This window comes from Pithys albifrons, chromosome 17 (genome assembly GCF_047495875.1).
Source record: "Pithys albifrons albifrons isolate INPA30051 chromosome 17, PitAlb_v1, whole genome shotgun sequence".
NCBI classification, from domain to species: Eukaryota; Metazoa; Chordata; class Aves; order Passeriformes; family Thamnophilidae; genus Pithys; species Pithys albifrons.
Genome location: NC_092474.1, coordinates 5,731,385 through 5,750,511, shown reverse-complemented (window position 1 = coordinate 5,750,511; position 19,127 = coordinate 5,731,385). Strand labels below are relative to the sequence as shown.

Genomic DNA, 19,127 nt, shown 5'->3' with positions numbered 1-19,127 from the left:
GTTCCCTCTATCAGAGTTAGAGATGCTAATGAGGTTTTTTTGAGTGAAAGGACTGGGTTTTGCTTTACTTTTCAACATCTCTGTGCAACTGAAAACAGGTGGTTTATGCTGCAGTCTTGCCATTCCAGAGGGCAGGTTTCTGACACTGGCCTGCACTTCAGAAACGGGGGGACACAGAGGTGTTGGTAATGCTGTGTAAGGAAGAGGATCCAACCAGCCTAGTGCCTGAATCATTTGCCTTCCAAGAATGTAAACGTTTACACTGTGCACAAGTCACTTACAGGAACAAAGCCCTTCACCTCAAGTGTCACAACAGACCACACCAGTCCCACACAGAGACATTTACTCCATTTGCCCTCTTGTGGCAGCACAGCCCAAGTGAACCACTGGGAAGGGTTTTTATTCCCTCCTTCTTTTATCAGCTTCAATCCTACCATTAATTCCAGTCAGGATTTTCTTTCAGAGTGCAATGTAAAGGGCAAAAGCCATCACTCTTCCCAGAATTACTTCTCAATCCTTGTTAAGGTTTAACAACCTCCACCTTTTCCCTTCACTGTTAACAAGTCAGTCGTTTTCCCCATTTCCCAATTTATTTATTCTTGGAAGGAGAGGTACAAGTAATCCAGATCAATGAATCAAAGATATGAGTCACAAATCTGCCTTTTAAACATGTGTTGTTTTACAAGACCAGCTTAAAGGTGCCAGCATTCAGTTAGGCACGTGGGGGAACACCCCAAGGACGGGCCTCTGAGGTCACCCAGACTGCAGCCTGACCTTCCAGGCACAGTGGGACACACTGACTTGGAAAGCAAAGCCCACAGCAGTGAGCAGTGGGATAGTGGGAGCACAACTGGAACAGCTCAGTGTCACTATGGCACCTGGCCCAGTTTATCTTGCTAAGGATCACCTTATCTCCATCCATGAACCTCTGCTTCTCTGTGATGTTCAGGATCTCCACAGGCACGTCCAGCTCAGACCTGGACTCGTAGGAAATGCTGCCGTCGTCGTTGCTCACCACTCTGCCTTTGCGGCCCGTCATCTGCCAAAGGAAAAGGGAACATGAGCTCTTCAGAGCAATATCAACACGAGTCCATGACCAAAAGCTCCAAGTAATGTTGCTGTTTATCCATGTAATTTATTCCAAGTGCAAAAGCGCATTAGAGAACCTGGGTTGCTTTCTGGTGGATGCCATAATGTGCTATATGGAACCCTTATTTAGAGGTAACTCAGGGAACCAAAAGCATAACAAAGCCTATCTATGTAAAAATGCTGTACTATTATGCTACAGTTCACATGGGATTTACCAGCAGTGCTAAGAAAATAAACTCAGACTGTCACTGATTTTGACAGGGTCTTTTAAATCACAGTGATGTTTCCACTTGATACAGACAGGCAGCTCGAAGACATGTTTCTGAAGTTACTGGGAAAGAGGGAATAATTAAACAGGCTTTTTATTAACACATACAGGTTCTTAATCTCCACTGCCTTGGAGGATGAATTAAAGCTTCAAATCGACTACAGCTAGTTAGAGAAAGCAAGAGAAGCTGATGTGATTTGCCCAATAAGAAACTCTCAGTCTCTGAAATAACCTGTTCACCTATTCAGAGCTTTTTGCTGTATTATAATACAATCTTTGAGTTTCTCTTTAATTCAGAGCCATCCAGCAAAGTAATATCTACTCTCATTCCTGTGAGATTACTGCCTAAAACTGATAAACCAGCTCTTTAAGAACACCCATTTTTCTCACGTGAGCAGCAGCCTACCTCTGCAACATTTTCAGGACCACCCAGTTCATCTATAAGCTCGTCCAGTGTATTAGGTGGAAGATCTTCAGCCAGCTTTTCCAGTTTATCCAGCAGTTCTTTTTTCATTTGTTGGGCCCTTTCAACAGCATCCTGACTCGTTACAAAGCTGCTGTTTGTGTTACTGTTCGCTGAAATTTAAGAGAGACTCTTTGAGATTTAGGATTTTATTGCCCAACTGCTAAGAAAGTGAATCAACATCAAAGCAACTTCTTACCAGACGTGTTGGTACTCGAGGTGGTGGTGCCAACAGTGGAAGTGAAGCAGCTGGGTCGTTTGGATCCCAGACCAGAGGCTAATAAGGCACTTTGAATGGAATCTGGGTCTATGCTTTTCTTCTTTTTCTTTTCTTTATTTTTTTTATGCTCTTTTCTAATCAGCCAGGGGTCTAAAGTAAAACAAAAATGTCAAACATTTACTGAACAGCCATCCTTCCGTTTGAAAAAAAATACATTCTTGTTGTAAAAAGTTCAGACACAAGTCTGAACTCCAGTGTGTAAAATCCAATTGAAGATTTACATTCTAGTGCTAATTCCAGTCTCACTGGAACTGAACTACATGCTTAGCAAACACTTGCTGGTCACTGGAATGACCAGGAAAAACTTTCTGCTTCTTATCTGCAAATACAGCTTGATCAAACACTTAAACTCTCTTACCATCTTCATCATCTTCACTGGACTCATCTCTGAAGGGGTTGAAATCATCATCATCTCCAGAACTCAAGAATTTGGAACTCTCATTGTCACTCTCTTCATTGTCTGAAGCATCAGATTCACTTTCACTCTCATCAGAGCTGCTGCCTGCAAGGCCCCCGGTCTTGCGAGCTTTTTTGGCTTCCCTGCTTATCTCTTCACCTAATCCATCACCCCAGAAGAAAAAGAATTTATTTTAAACCCTGTAGTCTACACTCTGAGGTTTGTTTTATCACTGCTGCACACAAATTAGAAAAATAATCAACTTCTGAAAACAGAACTGTCTGAAAGCATTTCTGTTTAAAGCAAGACCCTTCTCCCAGGTTTTTTATCATCCCCTACTTTTGGGGAAGAAGATAATCAGTTTGAGAAGGAGGGTGGTATTAGGCTTCTCTTTACTGAGCCTCAAGGAGAAGAAAGCAATTATTTGTGTGGTTGCATTAGGAAGTCTGTGCAAGGCACTTTGGGCCCACAACAGATCAATCCAACTTTGAGCAAGAAGTACCCAACTGTACAGGATATTTTGCAGCAGCAGCAGTTTGTACATCTATTAATGGCCATCTCTAACAACAGTCCTAAGAGGGCTGCAATACATGCTCTTTCACAGATGACTGTACAGATATTCCCATATTTTTTCCAAAGCTCACTCCCAGGCAGCTCTTTGCTATTTTCACTATGGCATTAGTCTAAGAACTTAAGCAATACCTTTTCTTTTCTTTATTTTGTTCTCCTTGCAAGGGCTGTCTCGGGGCGAGTTGTTGTTACTTTGAGCAGTCAAGTCAATTCCCAACAAGCTGAACAGCTTCTTCCTGTCGGGAGCTGGAAAGTGCTTTTCAATAAGAGACTGGAATACTCCTCTGTGTAAGAAAAAAAGGTTCTTCAGTGGAATTTGCATTTATTTAAAGTGCAAACCTGTAACAATTTAACAGCTTGCCTGACTGCTCTGAAGAATGATTCCCTGTGAGTGCACAGGAGCACTCTGAGTATTATCACCCCCATTACTGGATTTGTCACCTTAAAAGCAGGAGTTATTTATTTTACAGCACTGTTACTTACAAGTTATTAAATGTGGTTTTGGTATTGCTACTGCCGTTTTTTATTGCTCTGTTTAAGTAACAGATTAATTTAAATTAAGATCTTCAGCGAGGTAGCCTCAGGATTGGCTCTGGCTCATCTCAAAGAGGGGAGTCATGGTCTGTAACCTGCCCTGGTACAAATGCAGCACACACTCAGCAAGCCTTGCCCCACTCCCAGTTTGAGGAGAACAGTATGAGCTGCTGAAAATTCTGGAATGCCAGGAGAACTAGGAACTAACCAATGGCTCAGCAGAGCAATACTGCCAGATTTTAGGCACAGGCAGCTGCAGTAAAGAACATCAGCACTAAAGGATTCCCAGCTTCCTGTGCATTGATGCACCTTTGGCACATCAAAGGACAAATCAGACACACACAAAGCTGGATGAACATCAGTTTTGTAAAGAACAGTTCTAAAACTTCAGTCTTACTTTGCTGTCGAAACAAAGTCGTTCAGTTCACCACCACCTTCCTCCAAAGCTTCCAAAGTTCTCGCTTCTCCTGTCGACTGCAGGCCGATGACAACACACTGAAGGACAAACAAGCACCACACACTGTCACTAAGACTGAGATATGAGTTTATTTGGCCTGCATTTCTGCTCATTAAATAGCTTCAAGACCATAAAGTACAAAATCATGTTACTACTAGGGCTGAAAAGATTTGAGTTATATATAAAAATTATCTAATAGTTTTACAATTAAGAAAATGTTTAAAAATAGGTCTTGATCAACTTACTTTGCCATTCTTGATCTCTTCCCTAGCAAGCTGCACCACCCTCTTCACCTTGGATGCTATGCAGAGGTACTTGAAAAACCTCTGGTGTGCTGACCAGAACTGCCCCCACATGGACTTCTTCATCCTCTGCTCTGCATCGATGAGATCAGCTGCTTGCTGGAACCTCTCCCTGGCGCTGACCCACTGCAGGGGAATTGGTAATGCCTTTACATGTCACATTTCTCGGCTCAGAGATACATTGTTTAATATCCCAGTAAACACAGAAGAGTTTGAAGATACAGTATTATGAAACTGCATTTTAAGGAAACGCATCAGACAGCAAAGCTCACAAAAAAGGAACCAGCTGTGGCCTGGTAAGTTCAGCAGACAGTTACTCTCTTAATAAAAAGCAGATACATTTGCATTGCTACCAAAGCAAACACACACAGCAATACATTCAGGTAAGAATGCAGAGAACAATGCCCATAATTAATTATTAAACACCATCCCAGGAAGAGAAAAACCCCCCACATTTGTTTGCCTAAAAGGAGGCAGTGGAGCACAAAAGTAGGGCCAACAAAACAGCTTTATCTTGGGCAACAGCGACCAAACTCTCTGAAGTGCTGCTGGAAGGCAGTGGATTTGGCAGGTACTGGAAGATGGAGCCAAAACTGCACCTTTCATGACTCAGAACAAGAATTAACAGCTTTTGCCAAGTCTTAAATGGAGAAACCTTTACATTAAACAAGACAAAGAGATGACATTCCCATCTCTCAACAGGGTATTTCAGGAGCAAGCAAATTTCAACCAACTTGAACCTCTCAGAACTCAAGACAGAAAGCAAGTTTAAAAAAGGGTTTCTTACCAGTTTCACAGATTTGTTGTACATTTTAACATATTCCTGTGAAAGCAGAACTTCATCGATTTTGAAAGTTACACCTGAAAAGCTCAGCTGCCTTGCTATGTACATTCCCCTCAGCTTCATATCCATGGCAACTATTTCCATGGCACCAACACCTCTAAAATAAAGGAACAAATTAAGTCCATATTAGTATTTCCAAGAGTGAGGATTTGTTAAGAAAACCCAAACCCCCACAACCTCAAGTGATCTAAAAGAAAATAGCATGTTTACAACAAATGTGAAAGGTTTTTGAAACCATTAGTACTGTTTGGTTAAACACACCCAATCAGGGGGTCTTGAATTTTAGCCTTTAACATTAAACTGTATCCCTGCCTTGTACTAAGTGTATCCCAAGAGGTAGAACTCAATTATTTTTGACCTAGGAAGCATTAGGAGACAGCTCCTTACAACTAATTGGATAATGAAGCTGGTCCAAATGTTAACAGAATCTTGTACTGTGATTTTACAGACTCCACTGAAGACTTAAAATAATTAATACAAAATGTAGTAAGCTGTTCAGGTTTATGCTGGTATGAAAATTATTTAATTAGTAGGTAACTTCAGTTCTCCTCCACAGCAACACCCCTTCAGCAATACCTGGAGAGCACAGAAGTCACCTGCAAAGCTTTCCCACTCAGAGGCTTGGGGCTGAATTTTCATTATTGCTCATTTGATCCACACTCAGTAATGAAATGAGACTACACTTGCACAGTCTAGGAAAGTCATGCAACACGCAGATGGTAAACAAAATGCTTACTAAGCCCTACTGAGGCATTCTGAAGTGCTCAAAATTCTTTTTAAGTAGGCAAAACACATCATATTAAGGTGCTTACCTACCAAAGAATGCAGCAGTGGTGTTTTCTGACCTCTCACATTTAGTTTTATTGACACATTCTGAAACATGAAGTACTTTGCAAGAGCAGAGAGAATTCCCTTGAACTGGGTTCTTATGCCAGGAAGCACAGGACTGAGTTTCCTCCTGTTAAACTGCCTGAGTTGATGCATAGACATTTGAGGCCTTCTGCAAACAGTGAGCCACAAACTACACTGGGCACACTCAGCACACATGGCCTGTTCTCACAGGGAGCAGCAAAGGCTTTTCCTTTCCTAACACCCACATTTAAGAGGGCTCTTTTCCCAGCAAGCTTCTAAAGCCCCTCCTGATTTGCTGTGCACAAGTGAAACATCCAACTTCTCACCACCCAAGATAAAATACATTTCTGTTAGATTTAGAAGCCAGAGTTAGAAAGTTCTTGGTGTGACAGGAGATGTTTGGAGAGGATTAAGTGAGTGAAGACAAGGAACTGGAGAGCACAGGCAGCCACAACTGTGTGTGTTCTTGCTGTAGGTCTTTGAAATATTACCTTCTTTCAACAGCCTGAATAAAATCACTGAATTCCCTGAAGGGAGTTCCTTCCCCCCATATTCCAAGGCGGTTCATATAGGCCATGTTTCTTGGCTCAGATGCACCTGTGGAGAAGAACAGTCTGTACCAGTGCCACCAAAACCACCCAGAGACACCGAGTGCAAACCCAGCAGCACATACCTGTGGCACTGGCATAAACAACCCTGGCTTTGGGAAGTTTATTCTGAAGTTCCAATACAGCCAGACCTGTCTTTGTTGGTTTTGATGAACCAACAGGACACAGATTCTTTGCTTTATGACACTCATCAAATACAATCTGAACTGTAATTAAGGAAAAACTTTGTCCCACATTTTTAGGATGGGGAGCTCAAACAGAAAGCAAGAAAAACTGCTAATTACAACAGGTAAATTGTAAACCCCACAAGACACTAGCCATTTTTCACAGAAAGTCTTGGGAAAACATTTAGCTACTCCTTCGGTATTTAAGAACACAATTTCCAACACTCATTCTTGAGGGTGCTGTTGATACTAAAAAATTTAATAATTCACTAGAGATAATTTTAGTGTAAACTTCAAATACGATGTTTAAGAATCTTATGTGTTTGTTACAGAAAAAGAAGCTTCCCTCTCGTGCCTGAGTTGTGTGGCAACAAGATGATGGTAACACTTTTGGCCCAATGTCTGTAAAACTCCAAGTCTAATGCCAGACCACGCACACAATGATTGCCAACACAAATAAAGAACTATACCTACAAATACAAGATTATCTTTAAAGACTTAAACAGCAAGCTGGTTGCAAACAGCTGAACTCCAGACAAAGGATACAACTCCATCGAAGTCTTCCCCACACCAGTGAAGAAGCTGCTTTAACCTGGTTTTGTATTTCCCACCAGACTGACTTTCCCCGATCAGAGAGGAATAGGTAGCAAAGATAACACCTTTCTTCACACTCCCATTGTGTTTGGAGGAAATTTTCCCATACTTGAACTGCAGTAAGAACAAATGACAGAAATTAACCACGAGAGGTCCCTCCTCAATCCCACCTCCCAGAAGGTTGAGGGACACTGGTGTGAGCCCTGGGAGCCCCCCATGTGCCCACCCTGCTCAGGGCACAGCTGGCAAAGGGCAACACGGCTGAGGGGTTACACAGGGCCTTAAATATACACTTCAGAAGGACTAAAGCTGAGGATTCAAAAGTTTAACAGACACACTCTTTGGCTACACACTTTCCTTACTTTAAATACAATTGAGATTTTAGTTTCAATGTTTCCCTTCAGAGCCAATACCTCAAGTGTGTTTACTGCTGCTACCATAAATGATGATTTCTAAAGTTTTAAATTTAGAAATTAAGAACTGACAAAGCAAAAACACTAACTTAAACCAAACTTTAGGTTCAGTGAATTCAACCAGAGATCACACTTCATAATTTAATTGGCTAATCCTGAGCAGAGGCACAGGCTCCAAAAATAACTGCACACACCACTGCTGCTTTAATAAATCACTGAGCAACTCCATTATTCAAGTATTACACATGAAATGCATTACATCTAAAATGTGCACTGAGATAGAAAGGAAAAAATTAAAATGCTACAAAGCTTTAAAGAATATTTCAACTTCTAGAAAATACTCTACTAGTAGTGTCAGTAGTGGCTTGAAGAGTAATTTTTAAAAAAAAGCACATGCTAAGACTTAATCCTACAAGGGGCCTATTTACATGATTAGCTCAAAGCTCTGTGTGGTTCTTTGTAAGATTAAGGCCTGTCAAACAAGACCCAGGCAGCACATTTATTGAAATTAGTACATTCTTGCTCTTAAAACAGTCAACATGCACAACTCGTCACACAGGCCTACCTAAGGGTTTGCCTCAACTGTACATAGTAAAAAGTTTCCACACCTTGTTTAATGAATGAACCAATATGTTTTTTGCTCCAATATCTCTCAAATCTCTTTCAGCATCGTATTTCAGATCGTTTGACACGCTAAACCTGAGGACAGAAAACAAAGCACTCTCTGTAAGTCACAGCAGAAGCTCAAAAAGCAGTTGCTAGAACTTTTGTCAAAGACAGATGACCCTGAATTGAAGTCATACAGTCACTGGAGTGTCTGCTCTAACAAATCCTGACACACTTACCAGACTGCTCTTTTTCTGCCTAACAAGTAATTTTCATAGATTATTCCAGCTATGGTCCTTCCTTTTCCTACACCAGCACCATCACCTATCAAGAATCCAGCTCTGTCTCCATTGGGCAGGAATGTTTCATGTTGCTGTAGGAGAAAGAACAAAAAACTTGTACCCATTCTCCAGAACACATCACTGGGGATTGTCAGAAATGAGCAAACATAAGAAACATCCTATTGGAGGAGACCAGTGGTCCAAACCAACCCCTGGCAGCAGGGAGAGGGGATTTTATTTGGGGAGAGCATATGAATTTAACTGCTTCATGTGATCCATTCTCCCCTTTCTTCCCTCAGCTCCAACTGCTCTACAGACCTCTGTAATTCTTGCAGGGTCTTTTCCTAACCCACCAATAAGCACTTCCACAGCCTGTGGAATGCTGTGTTGTTCTACTCATTTTAAACCAACCTCCTTTCACCAAGTTCTGCTTAATTCTTGGTTTTGTGGGATATCACTGACTTCTTGATTGTGCAAACCTTGATTTCACTCCCATTCACTTTTCTCCTCTCCAGCCCCAGGTGCCCACATTTGTCTCTTTATTCAAGAGGCAACTTCTTCCCTCCTGTGACAATTTTAGTTTGCCTTCCTCCCCAGCACACAGTGCTGCACACACACCTGCTGTGGCTCACTGAAGTTTAATCCAGCAGCAAAATAACACCCAGTCTTGACCTCCATACCCTCCCCAGTGATGTCAAACAGGGCTGGCTTTCCCAGCCTGATGCTACTGCAGCCATTATTTTAGACAGAAAAATAACTCACATGTTCTTACTGAGTTTTAAGACAGTTGGAGATCAGCATCATGGAAGTGGTTTAGAAAAAGCTTCCCTAGTGTACTACCTCCCATTTATCTGAAATGAAGCTCACCTGCCACCTTCTAATGCAACTGAAACCTTTAAGCTCTTATTATTTTATCTCCTTGTAAAACTGACATAGCTGTGCTTGTCAGACAGTAGTTTTTCTTCCTAAATTCTCTGTTAGCTTTTAAGCTGCACTGATGCCTGGCATACCTGGGCTGCATAAGTGATTGCTTCAAGTTGCAAAGCTGACAACCAGCCACTATCAATTGTTTCTTCTGATATTGATGTCTGGTACCACACGTCAGGAGGGGTCACACTGGATAACGAGCTGGTTTCCACGACTGGGTCAGGATGACGGAGACCAATTTTCACTGGGTGAAAAGGAAGGGAGAAGATGAAGACATAATCCAGAGTTCTGTTGCTGCAGCACAAGTTATTATATTTACCAAGACAAATTACAATTGTGATTGCAAAGGCTGAACTCAACATTTCATTGCAACCGTCTGTCAAGTGTTAAATTGCACCACATACAAAGGAACATTAATCTGAATTTATAATTGCAATCTTCCTTTCTCTTCTCACCACCTTCCCCCAGTTTTTATGAAATTAGATAAAATTCACTTAATAAAATATTAAAGTATTTGTGTACTTGACATGTTTGAGAAAAACCAGCCTGAACCTTGTCTTCCCAAAAGGCCAGAGGCAGCCTCAGGATGCCAGAATCACAAAAGCAACATTCTTCTCTCTATTTATATAGTGCCATTTTTAAGCAGAATGAGAGGAGAAAAGATTTAGAACAGACATGGTTTAATTGCTGACAGATCTCATCAGTGACAATAAAAATTAACTGTTTAGCTACAAAACTCCATGCAAAATTTTTGCCCTGCTTACACAGGAGGTCAACAATGTACTTAGGAAACAAGATAACAGCTTTCTGTCAATGGGGCAATAAAGAAGAGAAAGGAGAGAAAAAGAGGAGATGGCAATTAACAGCAGTAAAAGATTCACTTAAAAAAAAACAGTCAGGAACCAGTTCTAAGTAGTCAGGCAGGAACAATGCAGGAAGAATGTGCTCAGGGTGATTTCACACCAAAGGACTCAAACCAAATTCTGAAGTGGAGCAGTGAGCACTTAATCCCTCCACAAAATACCCTCTGCTGAGCCACAGGGCATCTTAACACAGGTAAAAAAAAGCCTCATCTTGGCTCATCAATCATACCTGTGGAACGAGTCCTGCTCAAAGACACACTAAAGAATTCCTTCTCTATTAAAAAAATCCACCTATCCTCCAAAAATGAACACTATGAAGATAGATTTCCTAGCAAAACCCATAACATATTTAGGTCTGTTTAACTTGACTCAGACAATAACTTATCTGTTTTTTGGTGTCAGTAATTACAAAACAGTTCAGCTCTGAAAGCATTTCAGCCTTTCGATGTAACAAAGCACCAGGTCGTACATTTTATTGGCATATACTCGGCGTAAGTCTCTGCATGGCCCATTTCTTCCTCATCTTCTTCCTCAGGTTCCTCCTCCTCCTTTACTGCTGGCACTTTCTACAACAGAGAAATGCTTGTGTTAGTCAAACAGCACATTGTTAATATTCCATGTCCTGGAAATTAATAGCAGAAAGGAAATGAGGATAAACTTGCATTTGAATGTTTTAATACATGGACTGGCCAAACTAGGGAATAGCTGGGAAAACCCCAGCCAGAAGTGCAGATTCCTTACACTCTGACCAACCTTCAAAGACAAAGTCAGGGAACTTCCTCTCTGCAAGGACATCAAGTACTCCAAACTTGCATAAGCAGAATGAAAAAGAAACTCTTCTTACAGCATATTAAAACCAGACTATGACAAAGAAACTGCCTTGAAAACACAACAGCCTTAACCTTCCAAGTACTGCCTGAAGTCTCCTGCAGTTTCACATTCCTGATGCAATTTCACAGCTCTGAGGAACAGTTACAATAGTCACAGCTGTATCCTGTGTTCTCTAAAATCTGACAGTCACCCATTTTTTACTGTGACCTTGATCAGTGTAAATATATGAATATTCATAAAGTACTTGCTAGATGACAAATCAAGCATCTTCCACAATTATTAATGTTTAATATAAAAGTGATCCCAAAAATCCTTCTGAATGCCAGTCAGTGAGGAGCAGAGTTCTCCCCAAATTCAGCCTGAGTCCAGCAATCAGTGAAGATGCCAAAGCTCAATTACAGACTCAGAATGTAATTTTATTACATTTGGAAAATTGAATGATACTCAATTTATATCTTCAATCCAAGCACCCAGAAGAACAGCCATGCTAGAGGAACTCCTCCAGCCTTCCTCACTGGAAAACAGTTACTTTAAAAGAAAATGTCTTATCACAGACTATCTTTAATCAGCACACCCTTTTTGCACATACCTAGAGGTTCTGTTAAGAACAGTAATTTCTTGAAATTGTCACTACTCAGTAACCTGTTCCACACAGCTGTTGGTTTTAGTCATCCAACCAAGTTTTTAGTGGACAAACTGAGCTTTTGAACAAACAGCTGCACTTGGCAAGGCGTGTGTGAGTAACCCCTGAGTAACTCCTGAAACTGCCCCAGGTGCTCGTGGCCAGTAACAAACCATTTGTACCACTTACCACAGTAGGTGAGAAACTTCTCATTTTAATGTCATTTATCCATATTCTTGCCACCTCTTTTGTGGAAGCCTCCTTCTTCACTGCACCATTGCTCAGGTCAGCTACAAAAGAAAAGCTGTGGTTGACAGGAACTCCCTCCAAACAGCAACTCACATTAACATGCTGCTCTATTAGTGGGCTGGAAGGGAAGTTTAAAATCTCAAGTAGCACTCTGATGCTTCCAGGACACAATCAATACTTCTGTCCAAATCAACAAGTACGAGCAAGGAGTTAAATCCTGTTACTCCTTTGACTGAAGGAACTTCCTGTGCAATGCCACCGTGTCTGACAGTTGTGGATCAGTTTCAATATTTAACAAAAATTATATTTCACCTTCACCAAATCTATACACAGGATTTACAGCCACTCCACCTTGTGAGCCTTTGAAGTTTAACAACAAACCAGAAAGCTCAGTGTTTCAAAAGAAATGAACTTACCTGGTGTAGTGGCATTTACCACCTTAGCAGAAACTACTACTAGTTCTGTAAAACAAAAAGTAAACGCTTTGGACTCAATTGTTTGAAGTTTATAACAGGATCCTTTAAGAGGACCACTTACTAACTTTCCTGTCCTCAGTTACATTTGGAAGCAACGGGGAATGGGGCTCAGTAGAGAACAAAAGTGATTTAGATGAGGATGTATGTAAAACATTGAAACCAGCTGTCAAGCTTCCATTGTGTAATAAATTTAGCATAATTGTCCCAAAAAAACAATTAAGACACTTGCACAAATAAGAATTTTCTTCAAAGACATTGTATAATTTAACTTTTTAATATTTTCCAATCTAGAACTCCTGCTGTCTGAATTATTTCCTTTCAAGAGTTTCTCTGCCTCTGAATTTGCTATAAACATTTGTCAATTATTTTTATAAACACAAAAAGATCCAGAAACACAAGAACACAAATGAGATTAAAAATGCTGTTCTGGAAGTTGCATGTCTCCTTTTCACTTCATACAGAAGCTACAGATTCACCTCTTTTCTGCAGCTGTGCCATTATAACAGTTTTTGTGTGCTGATGTCCCTTATTTTGTGCTCCTGAGAGTTTTCCCTTTGCACAAAGGGGATAGGCCAGTCCTGTAAAACCTCCTCCTCTTCCTCACTTCTTCACCCCTCACCCCAACTTCAGCTGGTGTCTCAACTGAAAGTTTTGTCAGCCACTCCCTAAGAGAAAGCAATGAGATGAGGAGGCACATTCTGCTTTTTGCCTCAGCCCTCCCAGACAGCTCATTTGCTGCACACTCGAACTGCACATGGAAAATAGGCTATGCCAACCACACCTATAACATCAGCACAGCTCACTGCAGAGACAATGAAAAGAGAGTGATCCACAGAAAGCCTGGGGACCTGTCAGAAAAAAAAAGCAGCAATAGATATTTTCTAACTAGTCTGATCTTAACCCTTTGCTAAAACCAGAAAAGCTTGAAAGAATTAAATCAGAACTTCACACACATGCAGCTTTTCCCTTCTATTAAGCTGACCACATGTTAGAAATAACATACAAGGAATATTCTGAAAGGAATTATAAAATGAAGACTCGGAGTGCAGTAACAAAATAGTTGGGGCATTTAAGTTAACACAGTATTTCAGAAGCAACACAAAAATAAACAGGAAGTTTTTAGGACTTCAGTTTTTAAACAATAGACCTGATGCCTCCAGTGAAACACAGACTTTTCTTTTGCAGGAGACACTTTACAGAAATACCTTATCACAGGAGCATCAGCATGTGCTACAAATCTAGTTTGGAAGAGGCCAAAAAAAAGGTCCTAGTTTGTTACAGTTCAAGTACTCAGCCCAACAGGCACTGATGCAGCCTCCAGTAAGACAGTTAATTGACTTCAGTGGTGTTCACAAATTAATTTTACCAATTTTCCAGCTGCAATCTAAAATATCATTTTCCTCACTCCATGAAGTAAATCAAGAGCTTATAGTTTTTACAAAAGTCTGTTATTTTATACTACTTCACCCTGAATTTTAACATTACTAAAACTGGAATGAAATTTATCAGGTTTTTTTAACCATTTCAATTTACTGTGATGTTCTACTGATCAATGAAAACACAACACGTGCAAAGATCATTATTCCACTATTTGCCTACAATACTGGAATCACAAAGAAAGAAGAAAACTCACTTGCTGCTGTTGCTACTGGTTGGGCAATATTGGGAGGTGGCTTCAATTTCATGAGTTCATTAAGACTATTATTCTTAAGCAGATCTTTGAGCTGGATCTGGTCCTTGGAAGGTGCAGTGGTCAAGGCATTCCGTACTGCTGGTGCTGCCACCGAGGGCCGGGTGGTCGTGCTGGTCTGGATGATCTTGGCTACAGTGATGGTCTGCCTGGTGGTCGTGACAGGCGTCGTTTTTGTCATCACTATCGTAGTCCCCAAAGTTGGAAGCTGATTTATTTGATTCAGCACAAAGGTTGTGGTGGATGGTGGTTGCTGGCAACAAAGAAACAGGGAGATTTTCAGAGAAAAAAAAACCCCAACAGATTCTATTAGCCTTTCATTAACACAAGACACCAGTTTTTAGAAGACACTTGTAATAAGAAATGCCTTCAAATAACATGCTGAAGATGCCAGAGTAATTATCTTGTTCTGCAACAGCCTGAGCAAGAAGTATTTTTCAATATATTGCTGCACATATTTAGGAAGGTTATTTTGAAATTTTATTTTAAGGTAAGGAAAAGGAAATAAAAAGCAGCAGGAAGGATTCATCACACAGGTACAAGACATGACTGCTACAGGTACAGGAACCCTGAGCTAAAGAGAATTTCCAATACATGAACTACCTGTGCAACTGCCAGGGAAAACTGCCTGGATTACTTAAGGTGTGTGTGCAGCCCTTCAGAGCCCCTGCACTGCACCCATCTCCCTGCAGGGCTCAGTTCAGAGCCTCAGCGAGGAAAGGCAGCACAGTTTGGGTCTGGGAGTCAAGTTCACACAATTTACCTAATTTCAGGATTTACATGCAGGGAAAATAAACACACATGACACCTCAGTATGTTTTGTGCATGTTGCCTTGTCCTCCTTGTCCCAGGAGTCACAGCTACCCATGGGCACGCTGAGCTTTTGCAGCTTCAGTACAAGAACAGAGCCCACAGCCAAGGGGCATTTTACAGTCCCACCTCTTTTGTTATATTTTACTAAACTGCATTCGGTTGGCATGGCATGGCATGGGTTTGGGAGCAGGGGTGGCTTCTGGGAGAAGCTGCCAGAAGCTTCCCCCATATCTGAGGGAGCCAGTCCAGCCCACAGCAAGACAGACCCACCACTGGCCAAGGCTCAGCCACTCAGTGACAGTGGATGGAGCAGAGATCCACCTGCAGGCCACGGAGGGGACAGTGGATGGAGCAGAGATCCACCTGCAGGCCACGGAGGGGACAGTGGATGGAGCAGAGATCCACCTGCAGGCCACGGAGGGGACAGTGGATGGAGCAGAGATCCACCTGCAGGCCACGGAGGGGACAGTGGATGGAGCAGAGATCCACCTGCAGGCCACGGAGGGGACAGTGGATGGAGCAGAGATCCACCTGCAGGCCACGGAGGGGACAGTGGATGGAGCAGAGATCCACCTGCAGGCCACGGAGGGGACAGTGGATGGAGCAGAGATCCACCTGCAGGTCACGGAGGGGACAGTGGATGGAGCAGAGATCCACCTGCAGGCCACGGAGGGGACAGTGGATGGAGCAGAGATCCACCTGCAGGCCACGGAGGGCAGGCGGCTGTGCCCAAAGGACACTGTGACCCCATGGAGAGGAGCCCATCCCAGAACAGGCTGGACACACAGCAGACACAGCTGGAGCAGCTCATGAAGAACTGCAACCCGTGGAAGGACCCTCACTGGAAAAGTTTGTGAAGAAGCTGCAGGAGAGAAGCATGAGGAAGGAGGAGGCAAAGACAACATATGATGTCAGGAGTGAAGTTGAGCCCAGGACAAAGGGAGGAGTGGGGGGAAGGTATTTTTAGATTTGTTCTTATTTCTCATTATCCTACTCCATTGTTAGCTGGCAATAAATTCATTTCCCCAAGCTAAGACTGGTTTGCCCATGACAAATTGCTGCTCTCCCTGTCCTCAGCTCAACCCAGGAGCCTCTCCCCTCAGGTTTCCAGCCTTTGTCCAGCTGAGGAGGGCGAGCAATGAAGCAGCTTGGTGGGCCCCTGGTGCCCAGCCCAGTGACCCTCCCCACAGACACACAAATCCTGGAGCACCAGTTCTTACCCGAACATTTAATAAGGCTGGAGTGGACACAGTCTCTGGTTCCTGTTTCACAGCAGCTGCAGCCTCAGTCTCCAGGCCCAGTTCTAACGCACTAAGCGGCACTGACTGCAGAAGGAACGGCAGCAGGAAACAAGTTAGCAGGAATAAAACCTTAAGGCTTCTGTTCTCAGCCTGAAACTGTTACAATCCGGTAGAATGAAGCCTATCATGGAGCTTAAACACGGTATTGTGTTACACTTTTTGTGCATTTTACAGCAGATCAGCCAGACTCCAGTGACAGGGAAGTTCTCACACATGACAGAACCCCCCATGTCATGTCCAAAAGTTAAGCTTATTTATGTCTGTACTGACCTAAGGTGTGTTTCAGATTGTTTTTTGTATAAAGTTTAAAATTAATTGGCAAGTCATTGTATAATTTCAGTGCTATGAAGCAGGAAAACTGCACATTCTCCAACCCTTTGCCATGAACAACACCCTCCCACACCCCCACGTCCTCTGCAAACCCCTGCTCTTGTTTTAACCTGCTGAACAGCTGGAGTTGGTGCTGGATTTGCAAGAACCACGTCCGGAGAGTCAATATCAAAGAGATCATTTGGACTGATTCCACTCTCACTCAAAGCAGCAAGTAACAGATCTTGTCCTGGCTCCACCATCTCTGAAAAGAAAAGAAACAGAACTGTAAATACAAGTTACATTAAATTTTGATGTATTTTTTGTGCACAAACAGGTCCCTTTCCTGGATTTAGGGGCATACACAGTGCAGTCTCTTGTACACAGAGTTTCACTTTCTAGATTTGCTCTGGTCCTTTCATTTATTTGTAGGCTTTTCCTCTATTTTGTTTTTAAAATATTTTCAATTTAAAAGCAGGAAGAATTAAAGTTCACTGAAATGCTATCATGGCCATAAACCTAAAAAGACACCTTTTCTAGTCTTTGTTACACAGCATTTTCAAGCATTACAAGCAACACTAGGAGCAGGAATGGTGAGACTGTGTTATGCTCATGATCCATCTTTGTCAGTGAAGCAATGGCAGGAGGGAAGCACAATTAAAACTCATTTACTTTATCTTGTAACAAGTTAGTGATAAAGAGCTTACGGAAATCTTTTATTTCTTGCTTGCTGCTACATTAGGTTACATTCATTCACCAGAGAAATTCTGCTTGGCTGCAGGAAGGAGCAAACGTGCCACTGTTACAGTGTGTAACCACACATTAAATAGGACACCAACATCAGGTCACAGACTCCTTTGTGTGTAGGACAAGCAAAATTAATTTCAAAAAGCTATTCTAGACAGCATGAAAACTTATTAAAAAGCCAAATACTCCATGTTTAAAGATGAAGAGGAAAGATAACATGTTTCACTTGCTTAAGAAATAAACCCTGCCTAAACATTAAGGCAAAAATTAAATGATTCCACAGAACTTGAGCTGTTGCTTTTACAGTCAAAGCTACACCTCAAGTAGATTTAATTTCTTACTCTCCACACCCTCAACCCCCACTGGTAACAAAACATCAAAACCCAACGAAGCCAAACACCTCCAAAGCAGGTAAGAGGACAAAAATATTTGTTGGCATTTTAGATACTCCTTCAGAAGCCTCTGAAACAACATTCCCTCACTTCTCCCTGCACAGGCACAGCTCAGCACATCCAGCTGGCTGGTCATGCATCTTCCTCAGCACCTCTGGCAGAACAGGTAATTCTTGTAATAAGTTAAGCCCGAGGCATTTAGTTCTTATTCTTCCTAGTTTTAGTCTGTCCAATAGCAGGGAGAATCCTCCTTTCAGTGGAATAACACCAAGATGGTGGCACCCCAAGGGAAGGAGCAGCTACAGGGCACTGGGACAAGGGGAAGATACACTTTTAAACATCAAAGACTTAAAGATACCCAAAAGAATATCAAAGTAACAAACATTTGGTGGCACTGCTCCTGATCACACACTGTCCCATCAAACACCACTTGCTTGTCAGAACTAGACCTTTCTTTTCTGAAAGCATTTGAGGTGATCAGGTGAATTGGCAGAATGGCCTGGTTTGTTGCCTCAGGTATAGAAGACACTAAGAAATATTAAGACATTTAGCAGATTTAATTAACATGGCAGCACCCACCTGCCTCTCTCCTAAAACCCTGAACAGGTCAAGAAGAATGACTAAGAACTGACATTCAGCTTCATCTTTCACAAGGACTGAGCTTCCCATCTCAAAAAAGGAGATTATACACATTAATTGGGTGTATAAAGCCCTCATTTTCATCACACTAAAACCCCACCAGTGACCACCACAATTTCAGACACTCACAGCACTGTTTATAACCAGACACAGGGGAGGAGAGGAGGGCTCAAGTGTGCAGAGCAAGAGTTTGCTGATCAGAACTTTTGGTGTTCAGAACTCAAGAGGAGCCTCCAAAGGTGAATTTCTCTACAAAAGGGGAATTAACAGGTCACCCCATCAAAGCAGCAGCTCCAAAACACTCAACTTTACAGTACCCATCACCAAAGAGGCCTGAGGACCCTTCCACATACCACTCAAAGGACAAATAAGCTAAAATGTATCGCTGTCCAACAGAAAAAAGTGTTACTTGTGTCACTCTTTAGTCTCTATGTCGTTTCTATCACACCATTTCTAAAGCCATGAGTAAAACTTGGTTCAGAGATCCGTGGCTGTACTGAAGAGAGGCACAAAGTCAGAAGCTTGGGGGTATTCACTTAAAAGAGA

At 42.0% G+C, this 19,127-nt stretch overlaps 1 protein-coding gene across 2 annotated transcripts in view; it reads right to left on the bottom strand.

The window, feature by feature from the left end:
• Positions 1 to 19,127, bottom strand: part of SBNO1 (strawberry notch homolog 1) — a 32,718-nt gene that overhangs the window by 9,302 nt on the left and 4,289 nt on the right. For both annotated transcript variants that reach the window (XR_011699231.1, XM_071571759.1), the window contains exons 2-20: positions 16,935 to 17,068; positions 16,414 to 16,518; positions 14,324 to 14,633; positions 12,155 to 12,255; positions 10,982 to 11,078; positions 9,733 to 9,893; positions 8,681 to 8,814; positions 8,444 to 8,534; positions 7,375 to 7,536; positions 6,730 to 6,865; positions 6,548 to 6,653; positions 5,148 to 5,301; positions 4,304 to 4,486; positions 3,999 to 4,096; positions 3,200 to 3,351; positions 2,459 to 2,656; positions 2,020 to 2,190; positions 1,764 to 1,933; positions 908 to 1,039 (exon numbers count right to left, since the gene is read on the bottom strand). Coding sequence is in view for 1 of the 2 variants with exons in the window: in XM_071571759.1 (XP_071427860.1) it covers positions 908 to 1,039; positions 1,764 to 1,933; positions 2,020 to 2,190; positions 2,459 to 2,656; positions 3,200 to 3,351; positions 3,999 to 4,096; positions 4,304 to 4,486; positions 5,148 to 5,301; positions 6,548 to 6,653; positions 6,730 to 6,865; positions 7,375 to 7,536; positions 8,444 to 8,534; positions 8,681 to 8,814; positions 9,733 to 9,893; positions 10,982 to 11,078; positions 12,155 to 12,255; positions 14,324 to 14,633; positions 16,414 to 16,518; positions 16,935 to 17,066 (2,793 nt within the window). In the remaining variant the exon portion in view is untranslated. The remainder of the gene's footprint in view (positions 1 to 907; positions 1,040 to 1,763; positions 1,934 to 2,019; positions 2,191 to 2,458; positions 2,657 to 3,199; positions 3,352 to 3,998; positions 4,097 to 4,303; positions 4,487 to 5,147; positions 5,302 to 6,547; positions 6,654 to 6,729; positions 6,866 to 7,374; positions 7,537 to 8,443; positions 8,535 to 8,680; positions 8,815 to 9,732; positions 9,894 to 10,981; positions 11,079 to 12,154; positions 12,256 to 14,323; positions 14,634 to 16,413; positions 16,519 to 16,934; positions 17,069 to 19,127) is intronic.